Source organism: Lepidochelys olivacea (genome assembly GCF_965140295.1).
Source record: "Lepidochelys olivacea isolate rLepOli2 genome assembly, chromosome: 3".
Lineage (NCBI taxonomy): Eukaryota > Metazoa > Chordata > Testudines > Cheloniidae > Lepidochelys > Lepidochelys olivacea.
Window position 1 is genome coordinate 108765763 of NC_140413.1, and position 25437 is coordinate 108791199.

General features: G+C 40.5%; 2 protein-coding genes across 2 annotated transcripts in view; one reads left to right on the top strand and one right to left on the bottom strand.

Annotated features, from left to right (window-relative positions):
• NMBR (neuromedin B receptor) overlaps positions 1-6716 on the bottom strand; it is a 47992-nt gene extending 41276 nt beyond the window's left edge. Inside the window, exon 1 of the mRNA XM_084622440.1 lies at positions 5924-6716. The gene's annotated coding sequence lies outside the window, so the exon portion shown is untranslated. The remainder of the gene's footprint in view (positions 1-5923) is intronic.
• Positions 6717-11653: 4937 nt separating this feature from the next.
• Positions 11654-25437, top strand: part of VTA1 (vesicle trafficking 1) — a 77239-nt gene continuing 63455 nt past the window's right edge. The window contains exon 1 of the mRNA XM_084622441.1: positions 11654-11851. Within this exon, the coding sequence (XP_084478567.1) occupies positions 11743-11851 (109 nt within the window). The 5' untranslated portion in view covers positions 11654-11742. The remainder of the gene's footprint in view (positions 11852-25437) is intronic.

Sequence of the window (25437 nt, forward strand, 5' to 3'; positions counted from 1 at the left end):
TCTCCTCCCTGGGCTGTAAACTGACAAACCTTTAATTCTCTGGAATAAAAGGGCTTTAGAGAATTAATATGGTACATCTTAGGCTTTCAGTTGGAGGTGGGGAATGCTATGAGATAATTAACAGCTCCCAGGCGCTCCTGGACCGTGAATGGCCCTTCCCACGATGCTTCCATTTTATGGGCCTGGAGCGCCTTTAAGACCATGACCTGGTCCCCTACTTTGAAGGAACGCTCTCTGGCATGTTTATCATACCAGGTTTTTTGCTCTTTTTGAGCATCCTGTAAGTTTTCTTTAGCAAGGGCTAAAGAGTGTTTTGTAGGTTGGTTACAAAGTCCAGAATGTTAGTTCCTGGAGAAGGTGTAAATCCCTCCCATTGCTGCTTCACCAACTGTAATGGCCCCTTAACCTCACGGCCATATACAAGTTCAAATGGGGAAAACCCTAAACTGGGGTGTGGTACAGCTCTGTAGGCAAAGAGCAACTGCTGCAACACTAGGTCCCAATCATTGGAGTGCTCATTTACGAATTTACGTATCATGGCCCCCAAAGTTCCATTAAACTTCTCCACCATGCCATTTGTTTGATGGTGGTAAGGAGTGGCAACCAAGTGATTTACCCCAGGAGCTTCCCAAAGGTTTTCCATAGTTCCTGCCAGAAAATTAGTCCCTGCATCTGTGAGGATGTCGGAGGGCCAACCTACTCTGGCAAAAATGTCTGCTAGTGCCTGGCACACATTTTTAGCCCTGGTGTTGCTTAGAGCTGCTGCTTCCGGCCATCGGGTGGCAAAATCCATGAAAGTCAGTATGTACTGCTTTCCTCTGGGTGTCTTTTTCGGAAAAGGACCCAGAATATCCACAGCTACTCACTGAAATGGAACTTCAACGATGGGGAGTGGCTGGAGAGGGGCTTTGACCTGGTCTTGGGGTTTTCCCACTCTTTGGCATACTTCACAAGACCGGACATAGGTAGAAACATCCTTGCCCATTCCCTCCCAGTGGAATGACCCCCCCAAACGGTCTTTGGTCCTGTTCACCCCAGCATGGCCCCTAGGGTGATCATGGGCTAAGCTCAAGAGCTTGGCCCGGTATTTAGTTGGAACTACCAACTGTCTCTGAGGATGCCAGTCTTCCTGGTGTCCACCAGAAAGAGTTTCCTTGTATAAAAGTCCTCTTTCTACAACAAACCTGGATCGATTAGAAGAGCTGAGAGGCGGTGGTTGCTCTGTGCTGCCGTCCAAGCTCTCTGGCAGCTTTCATCTGCTTCCTGTTCAGTCTGGAACTGTTCCCTTGATGCTGGAGACATCAGTTCCTCATTGGATTGTGGACCTATGCTTGGTCCCTCTGGAAGCGATGTAGGGGATGGGGCTGTTTCTGTTGACTGTGAATCGCTTTCCGCTGGTGCACTATGTTGGGATTCAGGCTCCGGCTGAGCCTCTTGTGTAGGGTTATCGGCTGCTGCCGGTTCAGGTTCGGTGGGGCCCTCTGGTGTTGAGGTTGCAAGTACTGGATTCAGTGCTGGCAAATGGTCTGGTGCTGGTTGTTCCGCTGGTTCCAGTTCTGGGACTGGTTCCATCTGGGTCTCTGGGACTGGATCCACTACTGCTGTTGCAGACATTGGCCTGGGGTCCGGGTCCATCACCTCTGACCGGGTCCTGATAGAAGTTTCCGGAACAGAACTAGGCCTCACGGCTTGTTTAGCCTGGCTGCGGGTGACCATTCCCACCCTCTTGGCCCGCTTCACATGATTGGCCAAGTCTTCCCCCAACAGCATGGGGATGGGATAATCATCATAGACTGCAAAAGTCCACATTCCTGACCAGCCCTGGTACTGGACAGGCAACTTGGCTGTAGGCAAATTGAAAGAGTTGGACTTGAAGGGTTGAATCGTCACTTGGATCTCTGGGTTGATTAAATTGGGGTCCACTAAGGAAGCATGGATAGCTGACACTTGTGCTCCGGTGTCCCTCCACGCGGTGACCTTCTTCCCACCCACACTCACAGCTTCCCTCCGCTCCAAGGGTATCTGGGAGGTATCTGGGCCTGCGGACCTCTGGTGTGATCCCGGTGCAATGAACTGTAATCTGTTGGGGTTCTTGGGGCAGTTGGCCTTTACATGCCCCAGTTCGTTACATTTAAAACATCGTCCAGCTGACGGGTCACTGGGGCGAGGTGGGTTGCTGGAGAACGGGGTGGTGGGACGATAAGGGGTCTGGAGGGTTCTTTGGGAGGTAGGTGGGGCTTTGGGCGGCCCCCAGTAATAGGGTGTGGTCTGGGGTTGTCCTTCTGGTCTCCGCTCCAACTGCGACCAGTTTTCTTCTTCTCTGCCACCTCCACCCATCTGGCTCCAATCTTTCCTGCCTCGATTACAGTTTTGGGCTTCCCATCTAAGATGTATCTTTCTATTTCCTCAGGAACACCCTCTAAGAATTGTTCCATTTGCATTAGGAAGGGCAAATTTACTGGAGATTCAACATTTGCTCCTGATATCCAGGCATCCCAATGTTTCACAATGTGGTAGGCATGTCGGGTAAATGACACGTCTGGTTTCTACCTTAGGGCTCTGAACCTCCAACGAGACTGCTCGGGTGTTATCCCCATTCTGACTTTCGCCTTGGATTTAAACAGTTCATACTTGTTCCTGTGTTCTTTAGGCATTTCAGCTGCCACCTCAGCTAAGGGTCCACTGAGCTGCGGCCTCAGCTCTACCATGTATTGGTCTGTAGAGATGCTGTACCCAAGGCAGGCCCTTTCGAAGTTTTCTAACAAGGCCTCAGTATCATCGCCTGCCTTGTAGGTGGGGAACTTTCTGGGATGGGAAGTTCCCCACCTACAAACCTGCAGAAGGATTGCTAGGGTTTGTTGGTATATTCTGCTGAGCCTTTACCTTCTCCATCTACAGTGCATGCTTCCTCTCTTTTTCCCTCTCCTCCTCCACATGCTTCCTCTCTTTTTCCTTCTCCTCCTTCTCCAGCCGCATGAATTCTGTCTTTCTTTCATGTTCCTTTTGTTTTTCCTCAGCCTGAAATCTGGCTAATTCCAGCTTTTGTTGAGCCGTGGATTTTGTCATCCTAACCTCTCTGTTTTTAACTAACTTTACACCCGAGGTTTAGAAATAAACAAACAAACTTGGCTGTAAAATTTTGCTGTGCTGGAATAGGATACCTATTTTCTGATAGTGATTGTCAGCCTACAGAAAAAGACAATTCCCTTTGTCTCTGCTCTGGCCTCAAATCAAAGCAAAAAACCTCCAACTACTTGAAAAACTGCTTACCAGCAGCCTAAAGGAAAGAAAATTCCTTTTCAAACCGGTGTTCCTTGTAAAAAAAATCAAAATCCTAAAAAAAAAAAAACCCTGCCACTTTTGTCTCCAAGCAAATGGGTAGAACACCCCCCCCCCATTTACTTTTAGGGGGAAAAAAGGCTTCTGGTTTACCAAGACTGTGAATTTCCCTGCAGGAGGTTAAGTACCCTGCCTCCAGGCAAAGAAAACCTGCAATTCACAAAGATAATCCCCTTTTGTCTCTCCTCTGGCCCCAAAGCAGAGAAAAAACAAGCTGCTTTCCAGCAGCTCCAAAGAAAAAAAAAATCCTTTTTAAAATCTGTGCCTTGCATAATGACAAGTTTCAGAGTAGCAGCCGTGTTAGTCTGTATTCGCAAAAAGAAAAGGAGGACTTGTGGCACCTTAGAGAAAGCTTATGCTCTAATAAATTGGTTAGTCTCTAAGGTGCCACAAGTCCTCCTTTTCTTTTTAAAATCTGTATTTCTAGTTCAAAAAATCTCAAATTGATCTCAAAATGATTTTAGGTTAATCCCACTACTCTGCCACCATGTCAAGGTTCCTCCCCCACTCTGAACTCTAGGGTACAGATGTGGGAACCTGCATGAAAACCTCCTAAGCTTACTTTTACCAGCTTAGGTTAAAACTTCCCCAAGGTACAAATTAATTTTATCCTTTGTCCTTGGAATATCCACTGCCACCACCAAACTCTAACTGGGTTTACTGGGAAACATAGTTTGGACACGTCTTTCCCCCCCAAAATCCTCCCAACCCTTGCACCCCACTTCCTGGGAAAGGTTTGGTAAAAATCCTCACCAATTTGCATCGGTGACCACAGACCCAAACCCTTGGATCTGAGAACAATGAAAAAGCATTCAGTTTTCTTACAAGAAGAAGACTTTTAATAGAAATAGAAGTAAATAGAAGTAAAGGAATCACCTCTGTAAAATCAGGATGGTAGATACCTTACAGGGTAATTAGATTCAAAACATAGAGAATCCCTCTAGGCAAAACCTTAAGGTACAAAAAAGACACACAGACAGAAATAGTCATTCTATTCAGCACAATTCTTTTCTCAGCCATTTAAAGAAATCATAATCTAACACATACCTAGCTAGATTACTTACTAAAAGGTGCCACAAGTACTCCTTTTCTTTTTTTAAAAGTTCTAAGACTCCATTCCTGTTTTATCCCCGGCAAAAGCATCATATAGACAGACACAGACCCATTTTTTCTCTCCCTCCTCCCAGCTTTTGAAAGTATCTTGTCTCCTCATTGGTCATTTTGGTCATGTGCCAGCGAGGTTACCTTTAGCTTCTTAACCCTTTACAGGTGAGAGGAGCTTTCCTCTGGCCAGGAGGGATTTTAAAGGGGTTTATCCTTCCCTTTATATTTATGACATCCCCCTTTACCCCTTGTTGGAACTTGTAACTTAACTGCACAAATGCATTTGAACAAGTTTATTTTTAAATTGAGTGATTATTAATCTGCAGGGGAAAGCCTTTCCAAACTACGTAAATGCTCTCACGATTAACCTTTCGTTCAGTGAATTTTAATGCTCATGAAGTGAGCTTTCATGTTTCAGTAATGCCTGACATGGTACAAGAAAATGCTCTAAAATGTTCTCAAGCAGCTCTACCATTGCATCCTGATTCCTGAACCACCGTATCCCTGGCCTTCACTAAGACTCCTGGTTGTGCTGTGATTTTAGTATGAACCAAGGTCTAAATCTAGCTTCCAACAGCCAAACCTATTTTATCTGTGTCCAATGCTAGATGTAAATTCCCTTTTAAAAAAGAAAGCTAGCTTGAGCTTCCTTTAATCCCCTACCCTGCTCATCTTTATATTTAAAGATAAAATTTAGCCCCTCTTCCTTTTCTTTGTAATGAATCAGAGCTTATATTTATGGCTCATATTTACTTATGAAGTAAAAGTGTACAGATCCTAAACTTGCCTCAGATATGTAGCATTTAATAATTCATACATATTCATTATATGGTGAGGTGAGGAACTGGCCCTGTGAGTTAATTTTTTAACAGGAAATTTCAAAAGAGCTGTCAGGATGACACTGCTGCTTGTGGGCCCAGTCATGCATTGATTTCAGTGAGAGTTTTGCCGGAGTATGGCCTGAAAGACTGGGCCTTGTAGATATATATATATATATTTTTTTTGCCACGCCACTTTTACTCACCCATGGCACTATATACTGTTAAATAAAAATAATCATAAATATTCTGTGCATTAAAAATATTCTCTGAATTAAATGTATTTTTATAATTTACACATCTTAGACTTTTATAGAAAATATATCTCATCTTCTCTTGCACTCCAGTTTCCATCTCATAATTAATGGAAATTTTAACATGAAAATTAATCTTGTTTCTTGAAGACTGGACAGAAAGAAAGGGGTAGTTTTCCTTTTTAAGTGTTTACAGTTAGAGTGCTAATAATCACCTAGGTTTTTTGTTTGTTGGAGATTTTTTGCCACTCAGTTCTGATTTCTAAAAGTTAAGCTGTCTTGTCTGCTTCATCATTGTCCATAGGAACTAAATAAAAAAAAACCTCAGTTTCATATTCCAGTGTGCCTACTTTTGATGAAGTCTCAAAACAAGAGACTTTCTGACACATTCTCTTGAATTAAACTGACCTTAGGGCTTGGTCCAGTGTCCACTGAAGTCAATGGGAGTCCTTCCATCGTCTTCTGTGGGCATTGGATGAGGCTCATAGCGCTGAGGATAAACTGAGGGGGGAAAAGCTTAACTTATTTGCGAAATTTAACTTATTAAAAAAAAAAGACAGTTAAACTAAAAGTTAACAAATAAGAGCAGACAAAAAGTTGCTGTAAAACGTACAGGCTTAAGGGTCTTTCAAAATTAATTTACCTTTGAAATCTCTGTGGGGAATCCAAATACAACTTTTACAGTAAGCTGAGGCCAAATCCTGTTCACTTTATTCATGTAAGTTGTCCCAACAGGCTCAATTGTGCAAATCTTGTAATCGTGATCCACACAGGTAGTCCCAGTGACTTCAAGTGAGTAAAGCATACAGGATTTGGTTGCTGTTGTACTCATATCAATGTAAACTGTATACAGGTTACCTAGTTTTATTAGTTTTATGAGCTGGCTAATGATGAGATCCTAAATTCTAATATGTTTTTGTACTATAGATTAATCTTTTGACTCTTCCCATGGAAACAAGTGATATTTTTCTTGTCTTAATATTATAAATGAATGCAATATGTTTGGCCAAACACACTTAACTAATTATTTATTTGATATTTTGAAATACAACAAGGGCCGGGGGACTGCTCTTGTTTTTTGCTTGCTGAATATAACATGTACTTTGGTCAGTATATACTTATTTTTGTTGTATATATCAAATATCCATCCAGCTGTTTTTACATATATACAGGATCTGTTCTTTCCCAAGTAAATTTGTAATCTCAGGTACAATAAACCTCTTTATGTATAAAAATACAAAAATGTGTGACTCTATTGACAATCCAGTTCATCTCTGTACACGAAATATAGATCAGTAATTACAATGTTGTCAGGGTTTTTCCCTAGTGTTTCATAGTTCTGTTTAAGTGATGAAATTCAAATGCTTTCCAAATAGACCAGCTGACCTCATGTTAATTACAAATAATAATAATTCCTAGATTCTATATAGGACTTTTCATCAATAGATCTCAAAGTGCTTTGCAAAGGAGAGCTGGACACTATGAGTATCCCCATATAACAATGGGGAAATTGAGGCAAAGAAAAGTGCTCAAGTTCACCAAGCAGTCCCTTCACAGAGCCAGAAATTGAACCCAAGTCTTATAAACCACAGGCCATTACCCAGCCTTTAGGCCACAGCATCTCCTGGCCTAGGATACTCAAAACTTGGAATTTTGAGAGAAATTTTGACATCTTGAAATTTGTTTTCATTCCAAAACCAATCCATTTTTGAAAATTTTTTGAATGTTTGTTTCAAAACAAATTGTTTTCATTTTATATTATTTACATTATTTCATGACATGAGAAGTAGTGTATAAAATGTCAGAATATAGTAGTCAAAATATTCTATTTTATTTTTTGAAATTATTACAGGAAGCAGCTACTTTTAACAAGAAAATAAATTTATTCAATGAATCTGTACAAACTGTATCATTACAACACAAACAGGAGACACTTTGATCTAGAAAATAAGATTTTCCACCAGCTCTCATTCTAAACACTACATGTAATTTGTTCAATGCATAAGCTGTTGTATGTAATGCCCTAAAGGTTAAGTTGCTTAATAATCCTCCTTCTATAGGATGCAATCCTGCATTTCTTAATAAAGAAAAACTCCCATTGAACTAAATAGTAGTTTTGCCTCAGTAAGGAGTGAAGAATTGGGCCCAAAATGCATCTCTCAAGCCATTTTCAAACTCTGTTTTACATAGGCTCGCTCCTCTGTGAAGGTGATTTATGTGGCCTCAGCATGAAGTATAATTATGAAGAATATTATATCAGAGGCAACAAGTATTTTCTTAATGTAAATGGAAGCAGCAAATGTTGTAGATGTACTCTCAATTGGATATCTGGAGTGCTCCTTTCCCATGCATTAAAATGTAAATACATCTCCATGTATGAAATGTATTACTGCACAAGATATGAGATAAATACTGCACAGAATGAAAAATGTGAAGTTGTATCAATAATCTGGTCGCTATAAAGGTCACACTATTAACCAGATTCACTCGTGCTGGTGTAGGGAGGTGTAAACTGCAAAAGCTGTTGTAGCCATGGGAGCATTCACCCTGAAGGGACAGCAGACAGGGTACCCACAGCTTTCTATCTGCAGGAGTTGTATTGCAGGGAGACCAGCTTCATAGAAGGCTGGGGCTTTATAGGAGATCTGACTTTGGACAGTCTTGGCCAGGCTTGAGTTTTCTCGTGTGGTGGAAGTTGTTGGCAATCCCTGATGAATGAACCTTACATTGCTAGGAGCTCTCAATTATTATGTATTTATAAGGCCTTCGCTGCTTGCCTTCTTCTGGAGGTAACAAGGCAACACTAAGTACCAGGAACACAGGTGAACATTTGTTGGCATTGCAGTGAGATACGCCTGAAATCCAGAGCCAAGGGAAATCTTATAAATCATCCGTACAAAAAAAACTTTAACTTGCAGTTAAGGCTGCTGAACTGGATTTTCTATCAATATAGTTGCCAAACATTAAGGAAATAATTAGTTAAGACAACATTAACATCCACACCAACCAAAGCTCAGGTGCCTTGAAACCCAATTATAATGTCCAGCTGCACCGATTGACAATCTCCACAACAAACTCTCTTTCTATTCTAATGTAAAATCACCCAAAATGTACACATCCAGTTACCCAAAATTATATTCACTTGTACAACCTTTGTTCTGGCCTCAGAATATTTTAGATAGAAACAGAACAGTATAGGATCTTGCTGAGGTTAGAGTAAAGGTTCTGGGCTTGAGGACAAGTTTGAGAAACTGGATATGTGCTCTTGAATAACCTGCTCTAGTTTCTCTTCAGATTGTATAAATCTTTATTGAGTGAACTTAATTTCAAATTAACAAAGTTTGGGGTATTTGGTGATGGGGGGAGTGGGAAGAGGGCAGACGAGGCAATTTCCTTGTTTTCTAAAATGAGGAAAAAGGGTTTAAATGGAATTAGCGTGCAGGGTTTGAAAGAGGGCAGCCTTCTCTAACAGCTGTTATGAGGCACACCAAGTACAGTTTCCCTTTTGCGGTTCTTTGCACATCTGTAGGGCCCTACCAAATTCGTGGCCATGAAAAACATGTCACGGACCGTGAAATCTGGTCTCCTCCTGTGAAATCTGCATAGTATAGGGTAAAAGCACACAAAAGACCATATTTCATGGGGAAGACAAGCATTTCTCAAACGGGGTCCTGACCCAAAAGGGGACTTGGGGGAGGTGGGCGGGTCGCAGGGTTATTGTAGGGGGGTCGTGGTATTGCCACCTTTACTTCTGCATTGCCTTCAGAGCTAGCTTGCCGGAGAGCGGCAACTGCTAGCTGAGGGCCCAGCTCTGAAGGCAGCAACACAGGTAAGGATGACAATACTGCGACCCCCTTACAATATCCTTGCGACATCCCTCCCTGCCCCCGCAATGCTTTTTTGGGTCAGGATTCCTACAGTTACAACACTGTGACATTTCAGATTTAAATATCTGAAATCATGGCATTTATGATTTTTAAAATCCTATGACTGTGAAATTGACCAAAATGGACTGTGAATTTGGTAGGGCCCTACACATCTGCATCTAGTGTGTGTGTATGGAATTATAGCTATATGGGACCTGAGGGGTTAGATAATGGAGGGAAATACTTCTATCCATATTGAAAGTGTTAAACAACTTCAAGCATTTAAAGTGTAACCTAAAAAACCACACCCTTTCCCTGTTCTCCATGGCTCCCTCTGCCATATCTGTCTGTAACCTTTACAGCCCCTCTCTGAACTCCCAGATTTGAGCATCCCCCAAGTCCCACCCTCCTGGTCCTCCAAACCATCAGACCTCTCTTCCCTGACACCTTTTATACTTCCTTTTTATTTATGCCCTTACCTGAAGCTTTCTTCACACCCTTGACTGCACCTTTATTCCATGCTTCCATTTTCTGCACTAGGTCTTTGTCCCCACTGTTACCCCTTTCCAGCCAGAGCAATTAGCCAATATTCAGGGTCTTGCAGGTTGTTTCTATTAGGAGGAGAAACTGAAGGAGTCAGGTATTTCTTTGATGCAAGCTTGTTTATTTCCAAAAAAGGTACACAAAGTTCTGTTTTCTGGAACACAATAGGAATCATACAACAAGGGGGAATTTCCTTGTTCACAATTCCAAGCCTTTTTCCAGACAATACTCTGCCCCAAAAGCTCTCTCTTGGCTTTCTCTCATGGTCATGCTACAAGTTCTCCTCTTGCTCTCTTGGCTTTCTACTTCTCTGGCTGTTTCTGACACACACACATAGAGCAATCAAAACAATCCCTAGCCCCAGCATTTGCATTCAGTCTAGTCTTCGGGCAATGACTTTCATTGTTTCAATTATCACTAAATGGGCATTTAACAGTTCCTTCATGTACCCTGAATATAAGGCAGCTAGTAGGCCCAGCAGTTACAGTGAGGTGGTGACATCATGTAATTGCCCATATATCAAATACATGCTTGCTGGGGTCCACCCAACCTCCAGCATAATACCACAATGCTCCAGTCCCCTCACAACTTTCTATCCCATCCAGTCCCCTGTCCACTCCATCATATTTAATCCCCTCCATCCTCCCATGTCCCAACTCATGACACATTCAAGCATGTATTTGCTACATTTTTAACCATTTAAAAATAAATGGAAAAAAATCCATTCAGATGTGCAACAGGGGAGATGACTGAAGGGGGTTGTAGAGTGCAGAGGTTCTCCAGGAAAAGTGCCCACTTTACAGTGAATCACTTAAGCAGCTCCATTTCTTAAGCAGCTTTGCATCCAAGTTTCCCTTTGCCCCCGTCCTCTCCCGCCATATCCAAATAAGAGCCACAGGGGAGGCATGAAGACTCGAAGGAAAAATTTCCTAAGAAGCATAGCTTGTAGGTCCACTAGGAATGCACTGTTCCAGGCTGGTGAATCTGCCAGCTTGCCATAGTATGGTTTGCTAAATCACTGTTCTGAATAAAACTTTTGTCTTATGGTTTGTTCTCAAATAAAACTAACCTATACATCCTCTAGAGATCGACTCTAGAGGGGGAGGTGCTTAGTCCCAAATAGGACTGACTGTCTCTGGGAATTTTACATCCAATTACCTTTTTGTGCCTTTGAAAACCTCATAGTGCAACCTAAACTTTCAAGGGTGAGGGCTGTGCTATTTGTTTGCTAGAGGAAGCAAAAGCTAAGATGAGACAGGAAGGGTACAAGAGCACTAACAAGTCACTTCCACCCCTTAACGCAATTGAGAGCAACATTCAGGCACGTGCCTATACGCCACCCTTTGCACCGACCCACGGCTTCCCTTATGATCACAGCTGCCGCCTAAGCAGCCCTGCTCTATTTGACAGGGGAACCCACACAGTAGAGGAGGCCACAACTTTTGTCTCCCCTTTGTGGCTAGGAACAGGCCCGCAGCGGCTGCACTAGCGACCACAGGCTAGCCCCATTGCTAAAGCTCGCGGATAAAGGGAGGCTCGTGTCCGCGATGGGCTTCGAACGCGAGTCGCCCCGCTCCCAGGCCGGCGCGCTCCCTACTACGCCACTTCGCGCCGCAGGTGGCAGCCCTCCCCGCCTCATTTTTCCCCGTCGCTCACCAGGTGTCGCTGCTGCAGGAGCGAGGCGCCACGCTCTCCCCCCCCCCCGCACGCCTCGGCCGGCGGCTGCCGCGGCACCGGAAGCGGAAGTGGGCCGCGGGGGTCGGGCGTGGGACTAGTTGTTGTTGCTAGTGCTGGCGCCGCGGGTCCGACTGGGGCGTCATGGCGGCTGCGGCCCTTCCTCCTTTGCCTGAGCAGTTCAGGAGCCTCCAGCATCACTTGCGAACCGGGCAGGAGCTGGACAAGCGGGAGCCGGTGGTGGCGTATTACTGTGAGTGAGGCTGCCACGGCCACGGGAGCCCCGCCCCGCCCCCCACTCTCCGACCGGTCCCCGACAGCCACGCCCCCACCCCGTGACTGTGTCCCCTGCCCCGCCCCCAACGCCCCTTCTAACCGCAGCCCCCTGGGCCCGCGTCTCGCTGGGTCCTGATCTGCAGGCCCGACCCGAGCTACAATCCGGGCGGGCCGCGTCCCCCCCGCCCCCCTCCCGGGACAGACCACTTTTTCGGGGGTGGAGTTAGGAATACTAACCTAATAAATCGTTTTGTACCACGACTAAATTTGTCCACTTTTAATCCGGTGCGAAAAATTAATGTTTGTTCCAAATTTAGCGTTGCCTTTAATTAAGGGAGCACCTATTCTGGGTCGCCGCCCAACCCTCAGTGATTAATGCCCAAGACACAACGTCTAGCAAAATACCACCCAGTGGCACCACCTTCACCTCCCTATAAAGCTTATGCCCAGATGAATTTTTTAGTCTCTAAGGTGCCACAAGTACTCCTCCTTGCCTTTGCTTAGAAGTTGGAATAGTTTTAATAAGGGGTTTTAAAAAAATCAGTGATGGAGGTTTTCAAATGCCTCTTTGAAATATATAAAAGTAGACTCTTAAAATGGAGAAACAGACTAGGATTGAGGGGAGCTTGGTTCTGTTCCCAGCTCTGCTGCTGAATTGTCTTGCCTTCAGCAGTTCACTTTCCTCATCTTTTGAGGCAGGTGTTTGTGTATCCTTCTAGATATTTAAAATCTTCATTTGTTATTATTTGACATTTCCTCTTTCTAAGGGCAGGTCTACCCTACAGCCCAAGTCAATCTAACTTACGTTGCTCAGGTTACGTGGATGCAAGTTTTGCGCTGTTCACGCCAGTGCTACGTCGGCGGAAGATGCTCTCCTGCCAACATAGCTTATGTTTCTTGCTGAAGTATATGCCAACGGGAGAGTGCTCTCCCGACAGCATAGCGCATCACCAGACATGTTACAGTGGCGCAGTTGCATCAGTGTAGCTGCGTTTATGTAGCACTGTACTGTAGAATGGCCCTCACTCATTTTCAGCAGGGAGGAAATTATATTTTCTTAAGGCTTGTCTACACTACAGTAGCACAGCTGCACTAGTGTAGACCCTTGCTATACTGTCAGAAGGGTTTTTTTCATTGCTGTAGTTAATCTACCTCTTCGAGAGGTAGTAGTAGTTGACAGAAGAATTCTTCCATTCATTTAGTGGTGTCTATATTGGGGCTTAGCCTGGCCTAAGTACATCTCTCCGGGGTGTGAATTATTCACATCGCTGAGCAACATAGCTAGGTCAACCTAAGTTTTAGGTGTACTGTTTCTGTCTCTTAAATGACTTATTCTTCCCCTTTGAGATAACTTTATCAGGAGGTAACTTCTTGGAGTTGTAGTAGTATATTTTCAGAAAGTAAATGGGGAAAGGAACTTTTTAACCAATGATTTAATAAAGTACTTCTTTGTATACAGAGGTAAACTGAAAATGCAGGCTTGCAGTGTTTTGAAAAACATAGGCAACTCGGAGGCACAAGAATGATGCTATTCTTTATTTCGTGCACACAAATAATATGCTAATACAGTACTAGAATATCAACAAGTTGAATAAGGCATCTGTAAAATAACAGGAAAACTAGAGGTTTATAATAATAATTGCTGGATGGTTCTAGTAAAACACAACACAAAGTCATCTTGTATGTGACAGGAAGCACTAGCTAGCTCCTGAAGTGCTTTTTCGTTATCAGATGTAACACAATGTCTAACTACGTCATACAAATAATAGAGTTTCATGTAAGCAAGTAAGTGCAGGTTTTTGTTCTGATGAAACTAAATGCAGAAATGTTTGATGATTAACCAATATAATTTCTCGTTTTTTTGATTTATATATTTGTTTTGAAATCTAATATAAGTTCTCAGGAGTATGTAGGAAAAAACTAACTTTTTATCACACCTTAATATATTGTGATATTTGAATGTATTTTGTGATATTTGTACTTCAGTGAATAAGTACTTAAGGGAGAGGAGATAAAGTGCCAATTAGCTTTATATCATTTATGGTACTTCCCTGCTTGAGCTTTAAATTAGTGTAGGTGGCCTTGACTTTTCCATTTGGTCACTTAAGTGTGCTTACTGTGTTATTGAACATAGCAGAAGAATATGTTCCAGTGACATAATGTTTCTCATTACAACTTAAAGTAAAAAGTGATGACATCTTGTTTTCAAAACCAAACACTGTATAGATTCTGAATCCTTTTAAATGTCACAGAGCAAAAGAATCAGTCATCACTGAAATTATTTCAAAACTTTAAGTAGTGTTTCATACAAATAGACATCCGACCCATCTCTAGCAATGAAACTGTTCCTGCTATATTGTATGGCTCCAATCCTGCAACTTCTGGTGTGTTGATGTGCTGGAGAGCCCTTTTGAACTCCATGTTGGTGGGATTTGATGCAGGGACAAGGAGTTTCAGGATCAAGGAGATAGGCTTCAATCCTATAAATGTGTGTTTTTAACTTTACTATGATGAGTACTCCCATTGACTTCTTGTGACTACTCAAGGTTTTAAAGTTAAACACGTTCATGAGTGTTGGCAGTGCCAGGGGTGAAGGGCATTTCTGCACATTGTTTAGCAGTAAAATTGTCAGTAGTGACCACTCCTTGATATTACTTCTATATGTAACTTCCTGCTGTTCCCTCCCTTCGTGTCCTTCCCCCCACCCCCATTTCAATGGATAGTGGGTGTTAAGTCTGTGTTATGAACAGACCTTGGTACTTGAGTTCGAAGTTGGATTTTCTACCTCTAAGTAATAACTAAAAATCAAGAAGCAAAGTGTAACATATTGTTTCATTATCTTTGAAAACTCGTGGCGAACCGGGGAAGTCCCGGATGACTGGAAAAAGGCTAATGTAGTGCCAATCTTTAAAAAAGGGAAGAAGGAAGATCCTGGGAACTACAGGCCAGTCAGCCTCACCTCAGTCCCTGGAAAAATCATGGAGCAGGTCCTCAAAGAATCAATCCTGAAGCACTTGCATGAGAGGAAAGTGATCAGGAACAGCCAGCATGGATTCACCAAGGGAAGCTCATGCCTGACTAATCTAATCGCCTTTTATGATGAGATTACTGGTTCTGTGGATGAAGGGAAAGCAGTGGATGTATTGTTTCTTGACTTTAGCAAAGCTTTTGACACGGTCTCCCATAGTATTCTTGTCAGCAAGTTAAGGAAGTATGGGCTGGATGAATGCACTATAAGGTGGGTAGAAAGCTGGCTAAATTGTCGGGCTCAACGGGTAGTGATCAATGGCTCCATGTCTAGTTGGCAGCCGGTATCAAGTGGAGTGCCCCAAGGGTCGGTCCTGGGGCCGGTTTTATTCAATATCTTCATAAATGATCTGGAGGATGGTGTGGATTGCACTCTCAGCAAATTTGCGGATGATACTAAACTGGGAGGAGTGGTAGATACGCTGGAGGGGAGGGATAGGATACAGAAGGACCTAGACCAATTGGAAGATTGGGCCAAAAGGAATCTGATGAGGTTCAATAAGGATAAGTGCAGGGTCCTGCACTTAGGACGGAAGAACCCAATGCACAGCTACAGACTAGGGACCGAATGGCTAGGCAGCAGTTCTGCAGAAAAGGACCTAGGGGTGACAGTGGACGAGAAGCTGGATATGAGTCAGCAGTGTGCCCTTGTTGCCAAGAAGGCCAATGGCATTTTGGGATGTATAAGTAGGGGCATAGCGAGCAGATCGAGGGACGTGATCGTTCCCCTCTATTCGACATTGGTGAGGCCTCATCTGGAGTACTGTGTCCAGTTTTGGGCCCCACACTTCAAGAAGGATGTGGATAAATTGGAGAGAGTCCAGCGAAGGGCAACAAAAATGATTAGGGGACTGGAACACATGAGTTATGAGGAGAGGCTGAGGGAGCTGGGATTGTTTAGCCTGCAGAAGAGAAGAATGAGGGGGGATTTGATAGCTGCTTTCAACTACCTGAAAGGGGGTTCCAAAGAGGATGGCTCTAGACTGTTCTCAATGGTAGCAGATGACAGAACGAGGAGTAATGGTCTCAAGTTGCAGTGGGGGAGGTTTAGATTGGATATTAGGAAAAACTTTTTCACTAAGAGGGTGGTGAAACACTGGAATGCGTTACCTAGGGAGGTGGTAGAATCTCCTTCCTTAGAGGTTTTTAAGGTCAGGCTTGACAAAGCCCTGGCTGGGATGATTTAACTGGGAATTGGTCCTGCTTTGAGCGGGGGGTTGGACTAGATGACCTTCTGGGGTCCCTTCCAACCCTGATATTCTATGATTCTATGATTCTATGTTTGTCTCACAAAAATAGCAAACAGAAAATTTTAAATAGAAAGATATACATTTAGAAGTATTTATTTATTGTTAGACTATAATAGTTTTTAAAGAATACACCTTGGGCTTAAACTATGTTTATTTTAAAATGTGTATTGTAAAAGACTTTTTTTGAGCATTTCCTTTTCTAGGCTGTATTAAATAGTTTGTGTTAATCATATGGCAAGGTCTTCTCAGTGGTGCTTGTTCAGTGCCGAGCTGTATCCACACCCCACTGATGATCAGATTTACTATCTAGTAATGTCTAAAAGAAAAGTTATATAGCTCCACTGGAGAAAAGGGCATAGGTGATTAATGGTGAACAAGGTGGAATTCTTCCTTCATTAAGTAATATGTGTGGAGGGTAGATTGTTTAATAGAATTGTATGATTTCTTCAAGGGATGTCATTTTCTAAACACAAGGAGGAAAACTCTGATAATAAATCTCTGGCCTGTTCAATATCTAAAGAAAAAGATGTCCCCAAGTAATATCAAAGACAGTCTGACTGGAAAATAAACTTGCAAAATAACTGTGTTTGAGAGATAATTACTTGTTTTTGTAACTAAGTTTTCACTTCTGTTGTAGAGGTTTGATGAAGGAAACTTCTTCGATACTGATTTTTTTCAACCTTTCACTCTTGGCTCTTTTCAAATTAACCTGTAAATTTTCAAGAGTATATTTATTAACTAAATTGTGTTCATTTTACTTACTGTAGCTCTAATTTAAAGGTTATTGATAGCTGTGCAGGTGTACTGAAAGCAACACTATTGTCCCTGAATCTTTTCAACACTATAGTACGTACATAAATCATATTTCCATATCCAGTAAATGCAGTATAAAATAGTATAAGTGATAATAGTCAGTGTGTTCCAGCAACTTCTAAGAAGCAGAGATATAGGGCCTGATTCTGATAACACAGTGTTATAAATCTGAAGTATCTCTGTTTAAATCATTGGACTAACTGGTGTAAAATAGGTGCAAAAAGAATTTGATCCTTAGATTTTTTTTTTTCAGCTCTCCCTTCTCCTTCTCCCATCATCTTCAAATTAATCTTTTGGACAGATGACAGTTAAAAAAGCCCTTACTCAGCATGTGTATTAGTGATTTTCCTGAAATGCAAGGGAAGAAAACACATACAAGATTTCAAGTTGCTTACTTCTCCCAGAACTCTAGCTGGCCATAGTTTGGTTGAAAAGCTGAGTGGAACAGAGGAAAAAGCCTCTGGCCAACATTTTTCAGCAGTTAAATGGGGTTTTTCCACTTTGGGGAGTTTGGGGAGTAATAAAATGTTGGCAGACTTGACCTTTTCTACCTGCAGTAGATCCAATGTCATTTTTTCTTGTGACAAGTGATAAAGAATAAGGAAGCTCTGCTTGGCCTTCTTGTCTTCTAAGGCTGAGAACTGTGTAGTGTATTGCAGTTCTATAGGATCATTCTGTTTAGCATTACCAAGCTATTTCTGTCTGCTTGTTTTATACAGCAGCTACAGTGTAGACCCTCTCACCCTCACCCGTATTTGACATACTGTAATATGTTTCTTAATGAAAACCTACTTTGTGTTTTTCAAAATTAGCCTCAACTGAAATTTCAAGTTCCAGTAAAGTGTTAGCATAAGTGGTAAATTTAAAAACTTGGCTATTATTAAGGCACAGGACTGACTATAGACAGCAAGAAATATTTTTCCCATTGTGCTTGGTTATAGTTGCAGAAACAATGTTCTACTGTAACTTGATACATTTTTGCTTATTAGGAAAATTTTGAGTAACCATTTAATCTTTTTTTGAAGCAGTATATAACTAAATGGTATTAGATCTTTCTATTGAAAAAAATCTTTGTCAATTATGTACTTTATACATTTAACGAGGGCTTATTAGAATTCAAAAGCATAAAATATTGTGCCCAGAAGATTTCTTGTTTATTAAAAGGTGAGTTCTGTGGAGTTCCTACATACTGGAAGGAAACATACATTTATTACATGTCTGCAACAAAGTTTCTTTGTAGGATGGTACCTACTAAGACTTCAGAGTTCAAACTGATTCACATGTTGTCCATGGTTGAACAATCTGTTTTCCGTATTGCTAATAGCAATGGGGAAACAGATTTTATGGGGTTTTTTTAAGTGTATGATTTGAGGTTACACATTAAGGAATAGATTTTAATCTTTTGTTTTTCTGGAATATTTAAGGAATAAGACACCTAGTTTGTGGTGTGCTGTGACCCATGTTTTGAATATATGGGATAAATTATAAGTTGTCCTCAATTTCAGTTTCTTGAAGATGGGTTTCCTTCATCCTATATCAAGTATTTTCCTTCGTCTGTCTTTGTTTGTGGGCACTTATTCCTTTAAGAGGATTGCAAGGGAGAAACTGTACTCTATGCTTTTGCCCTTATTGTTGCAGCAGAAGAACAAGTAGTTGTGTGTTTAGCAAACACTTACGAGAAAGGTTAATAAAAGTTAATAATTGCCAAATGTATTTGATGGAAATTATTAGAACAATGAAATCAAGCTGGTGATATTGTTTAAAAATACTAGGGGATGGACAGAAATGGAAATATAGAACAGATATGATTCAGAAATTAAAACTTGTTTTCTCAGGTGTGTATTCTTTGATTTAAGTAAACCATTAAACCTATTACTTACCCACTGGTCAGAGAATAACCCTCGGTCTAGGACCTCAGTACAGACCTGAGGATCATGAAATCTCCATTTTAACCTCTCTCAGAATGTTCCTTACACCAACTCATTCTCCTCTGGCTATTTTGTGAATCTAGCCCTTTAAAAATGGCCAGAACAAAATGTTTTCAGTCGAATAAAATGTTTAATTTAATCTGAAATGGACTTCAATTTGCCAAATTTGTCTGGAATTTTTCAAATTTGATTTGGGTGCTATTGTTTTTTTTAATTGCCAAATCAGTGATTTGCCCAGCTCTAGCTCCAACCTATTCTGTCATCCAGCTAACTATAATTCCCATTGGCATCTCCCTGGAACTTGTCATTTTGGGCAAAATTCTCTGCAGAGGAGCCCAAGTTGAGATCAGCATCTCCACTCTCTTGCATCTGGCAGCTTGTCTACACAGGGATATGTAGGGTAAGCATGGATGTGAATTTAAAGCGCACTAATAGTGATTTCTCACTAACTCCCTGTGTGGATTCTCTTACTTCACACTAGAAGCGCCTTTGCACTTTGCATTTACACCCTAAATTACTCTGCACTAAGTTCCTTGTATAGACAAGCACTTAGTGTCCTAATAAGGTGATTAAAGAACATCAGGCCTTTAGTAAATTCCTTGACCCTGAGAACCAGGGATTTGAATCTCTTCTGCTGGGGTTACCCCTCATTTTACCTAATCTCATATATCCCTGTTTGATTTGGACAAAAAGGGAAAAAAATACGGTAAAAGCTAAAAATCACAATAAAAGCAGTCGTTTTCAGAAAATGATTTGCAAGTTGACTGTTTCCATTTAATCATAAAATATTAAGATATCTTCGCCAAACATATTTCATATTGCAAAACATACATCTCACTGCTAAATACTCAAATCACAAAAGAAACGACCATTGAAAATGCAGTGATTTCACACTTTCCTTCTCTGCCCCTTCCCAACTTACTGACAACCACATATAATTGTACATGATCAGTCTTTGATGGATGTTTCATAGGAATGTAGATTGGTGGTATGATTCTGCAGTATACTATTCTAAAACAGGTGTGCTATAAATCTGAAGACCTGTTGTGGAATTAATGTAATTTTTTTTCTTTTCTAAATTGACATTGATTATATAAAATTCATTTTGGTTATTAATATGCAAGGTTTAATTTAGAAAGCATGTGTTACTTCCCCGACCTTGTACCATCCCACGCACCCACCCTACTCTTCAAATAAAGGAGTTCCTTTTCCCATCCACCCTTTAGTCTGCATTGTGGTGTTTTTTCTTGGCTGAGGAGAGCTGGATGAGACTGTTTGGAGCTAACAATGCTAATCCTACAGTAGCTCAGATCTAGGGATTATTACAGAATGACATCCTTCCCACTAGAGGCCAGTACGGGTTGGGATGAGAAAAATCTCGATACTGAGTGAATATGACTCAGATGTCGCAATGTATATTGCTTCAGGGCCAACATAACAGACCCTCTTCTGTAGCTTTCACAAACTGTAGTTGCTCAAGAGTTATTTTTCTTGTGTGTAGACAATCCCATTTTTTGACTTCTTTCTTTGAACGAGTTGTGTCATCTTAGATGTGGTAACCCATGACTGCAGTTAATTGAACTTGTCTGCTTCTACTTTTCAAGCAGTTTCTCAAGTATTTGAAAAAGATGTCAAACTTACCTTTTTACTAAACTCTTACTCATTTCTAATATCAAATTTAGTGTTTTCACATTAATATATTGGAACATAGTAGTGCTCTTAAAAAACAGCAATGTTACGATCTCTACAAGATTGGATTTAATAGGGAATATGGTAAATTGCCTTAACCAAGAATTAGAACTGTAACCTTTCCATTGCATACAGAATCCATTGCTTGTGTCTTTCATATGAATTAAGTGCTCACAATAGGTGTGACTGATAAGTCTTGAAGACTGATGTTTTCATCTGTTGAATGGGTACAGCATAGACAGTTACACTGCAAAGTTCCCCAAATGGTCCTGAAAATGTAGGTCAGTCTTTGCCTTGAAGTACCAGCTTTAGGGATGAGTGTATTTCATTCTTCAACCTGCTGATCCTCTAAGTTTCTAACAAAGGCAAGCAAAGGTGCCGTTTGTGAAACATTTTCACGCTGGCCATTAAAGAGAGGAATGATGCTCCAGTGTTAGGGCAATAGTCAAAGACTTGGGATCAAGTCTGTCATAGACTTTTTCTGTGACCTTAGACAAGTCACTTAGCCTTTCTGTGCCTCAGTTCAGCATTAGAAAATGGGGAATATAGTATTCTCCTATGTCAAAGGAGAGATGTGAGGATAAATATATTTTAAGTTTGTGAAGCACTTGGATACTATAGTAATGAGGGCCAGAGATAAAACATATGTTTTTAAATCTCCCCCCCAAACCAAAGAAAAAAAAACGGGACAGGGGAATCTCCTTTTATTCTTTCAGCTAGTATTTTTAAAAACAGGTGGATTTTCATTTCCCTTGGTTATGTCCATAAGAGAAACTGAGCAAATGTAAAACCTGTCTTCAAACCTTGTCAACAATTTTCTTAAGTTTTTTTTGTGGCTTCTTCCTTTATAGTGTGTATATATCTCATGTTACATACTAAGCAAACAGATAGTGATGAGACAAGGAAGACTTTTTAAAAAATGCTTTCTCCTGACACTCATAAAAAGAAAGTTATATTGAATTAATTTTATTATGAGGCTTAAGTTCAGAATCTATTAGATTGTGTAAAGCTTTTAACTTGGAAAGCCATTGATTTTGCTATTGTTAGCTCTGTGTAAAGTGTTTGGGATGTTTGGAGTATCTGATTGTTAAAGCTGAAGTAAGGTTTTAGAAAGTGCATTGGATTGACTCTGACAGTGTACTTGGAGGTAGTGTGTTATTTTAATTGTTTTGTGGAAGTGCAATAATCTGAATATTAAAGACGCAGGTATTAATACTGACCATTTCAAAGATTAAAACCTGATACTTTTTAGGTAAAGTTTGCAAGTCTACAGATCAAGTTATTGCCCATTGTCATCTTCCTCATAATATTTTAAACTTTTCTTGTGTTTGCTCTGACCGTAGCCAGCATCTTCCTCGTACTTTATGGGGCAGCCCCCGGTACCTTTCCTTTGACTGAGGGCCTAGATCTGGCCTATTTCTGTCTCCCTTGAGAGTAAATGAAAGGGTTATTCATCACAATGACCATGAGTATCCTCTTATTAAAGTCAGCAATTTTAAATTCATGTATTTTTTTTAAAAAAATCCTGTTTTTTAATCAGTCTAAATACATTGACAGCTATGTTGTTGCACAGTATTTAGTGTAGCTAGATCAGATTTTTCTAGTTTTATTCCAGCTTTATGTTGGAGGACCAGAAGTTGGTCTTTAAATAACAGCACTGAAAGACCAGAGCTTGGAAGAGAGAATTGGTCATTCTTTTTCTAGAATTCTTAATGGAGATTTGTACAGCCTATTTGCATTACCATCTGGACTTCAGAGTTACAACATGTGTTTGTAATTGCAAATATAACTGTAATTTTCCAATTAATTCATTTTATTTAACAAGCTGGTATTCTTTAGAGAATAGTATGTTCTAAAATAGTTGTTTATAATTTTCAATACAATTTTTTGAAACAATATCAGGTTTGTAGTATTAATAGTACAAATATGTATCTCCTACGTAGTGTTTTGAAAAATGAGACCACCCAGCACATATACAACATTGTGGTAAGTTTTAAAATGTGGTACTGTAAATGATCCGCCCTCAATTCCAGGATTTGGAATACTATTAAACATGAACTGAAAATATTTTTTTTTCTTGGATGGGATCTCTCTTACTTTTTAAAGGTAGTCTGGCTATTTTTTCCTCCAAAAGGAAAACAGTTTTCTTCAGCTTGTATTTTTCCTTAGAAATATCAGGAATTTCAAGTTTTGTTATCTTTGGGGAGGACTTATTGTTTGACTCAAATTTTTGACTTTTTCAGTCAAACTCTTACTGTTTGACTTTGCCCATCTACATCTCCCACGTTATGTAGTGGAAGGGGGAGCATATGACCCTCCAAGGTGTTTTTTATATATATACATATATACTGCAAAATAGGTAATGTACTTAGTCAGTTAATTCAAGTGAATTAGACTTGGCCATCCTGTAAAAAAGTAGCATGATGAATACTAAAACTACTAATTCCATAGTGGAATAAACAGTGGAGCAAGTAGAAATCATTTCTTGCTGGTACACTGCACTCATAGGGGGAGGCATGTGACCTCCCCATGTGATTCCTCCCCAGCCTGGCCCCTCCCCGTGATCCACATCCATCCCACAGTTACCTGGGGGAGGGGGTCTGACTGTCCTCCTCCTGCTGTGCCGTAGGTGTCTGCTGTACAGATCCCAGGCAGGAGGACTCAGGAGACACAGCTGCATGGAAGGCCTGGGGCAGAGCTGGAAGCGGTACAGCCACACCGGAGGAGCGTGAAAGGAGTTGTGGTTTCTGTTGCTACAGAACAGTTGTCTATGTTAGATTGAATGACTCTGGAAAGCAGGGTGGATTGATTTTAAATCAAGGCAATTTAAATCCTGATTTAAATTACCAAGTTGAAATCCTTGATTTAAATAGTCGATGTTAATCAGGTTTTCCATTTGCACTTTAGTTACTTTCTAAACAAAGTTGCATTCTCATTGGTTGGTATAACCATTAAAACATGTTCACTTCCAACTAAATAAAGCCTTTGTGCTAGATTTTGTACATCTTTTTGCTACCTAAGAGCGTATACTGTAACTATATACATTTATTTAAGCAACTGTATAGCTTAATATTTTCAGATTCTTATTAATTGTACATTTTAATATGTTAGAAAATTAGTGAATAACATATTGCTTATTTCTAACAACAAAAAACTAATTTTTTTGTCATGATTTGTGTCAAACTGGATTAGGATGGTAACTGGAATTTAATTAAATGCACAAAACAGCATATAAAATTTATTTTTATTAAAACAACCTTAAATGTTGTGGGCACAAACTTCTCTTATCAGGACATAGTTCACATTTACAACTAAATGGTTTAATAAAGAAACAGAGGTATTAACTGTAGTCAGTGAATAAAATTGATTATTTCAGGTGAGCCTGGGAAGAATTTCAAACATGCCTAAGTGAAAGTGACTGGAGCTTAAGTTCCTACTTGCCTAAGTCTGCTGAAAATGAGACAACAGTTTCCTAAGTTACTTGGGCTGTGTTTCACACTTCTAAAACTAGTAAATCTCAATCCCTCCCTCTTTGTTTTTATGCATAGGCTGAAAGAGAGAGACAAGTTTTCCTGCATTTTGAATTCCCAATTGATTTCTCAACTTCGAGTGTTAGTCCACATGAAGAAAATAGTCTTTCTATGCCTGCAAAAGAGGCTACAGCTGTCAGAAGCCAGTTTAGCACTTGAGCATGATATGGTTCCAGGTGCTTAGCTACTGACTTCCACCTGTTTGAGTGGTGAGACTTTCTTTAAAACATCAGCAAACATATACTTCTTGAATGGTTCACCTCAAGCCCTGAAATTTATTATGGTTGGTGTGACTTGAAGGGTGACTATTAGATGCCCATGTCATAGCAGTTGCATCTTCTTCAGCAGTTAGGAATCTACTCTAGTACTTTGGATTGAGAATATTGGCAAGAAAATGAGGTGGAGTAAGTGCTTGACCTATCTGCTTCTTTCCTGCCTACAATTTAACATTGTTCTTGAGTATTTCTTTCTTCAGTGTCCTTTCCAAATTTCAACAGTATCAGCAGTACAGCAGCAATCTTTCTGCAGGTTGTTCAAGGCTATGGAAATAGGTTTCAGTGTATTCAGCATGTCTTCTATATTTCTCTTTAGTGCAATGTTGGCTGCTTTGTCTGTGATAGTTCCATCTATTTTGTCACAATTTTCTTGATAAGTTGTCATCAAAATAGGCCAGTTCTTAATAAATAGCTCAAAACATTCAGCCACTGAGTTCCATTGTACATCTTGGGGGAGAAATAGTTTGGATCTTATTGCTCTCCCATGAAGCTGAAATAAAGTGGTTGTTACAGAAGTAGTTTTCAATTTCAACAATATTTTCCTTTATTCCTGGAGTTTTACATAAGTCTTTGGCTAAAATATACATCAGATGAGGTCTGCACCCATATGTTGTGAGTTTCAGGTTCCCTCCATTATCTTCTAGATTTCTTCTCATCTTTGCTACATTTGCAGCATTCTGGGATAAAGCTACACACTTGATACTTTAATATTTGTTCACAGTTTTATAGTTTTTACTGCTCCTTTTTAGTATTCTGCTGTATAGTCATTCCCTGATGTATCAGTTGTTTCTGTAAGATAGAACTTCTGCAAGATAGAACATCTTCTGTTGTCAGACAAGTACAACAGGATCATTGTGTACATTGCTTCATCCATCAAGACTCAGATTAACGCATTTCCCATCAATGTTTTTTGCGCGCTGTTCAATTTCTTTGTCATACACTCTATCCAGCAAACTTCCAGCAGTGTCTGCTTTACTGGGTGGAGTGTAGCCTGGTCGTAATGATTGAACCATGTCAATGAAATGTTTTGTTCTGAACAAGATGAAAGGGG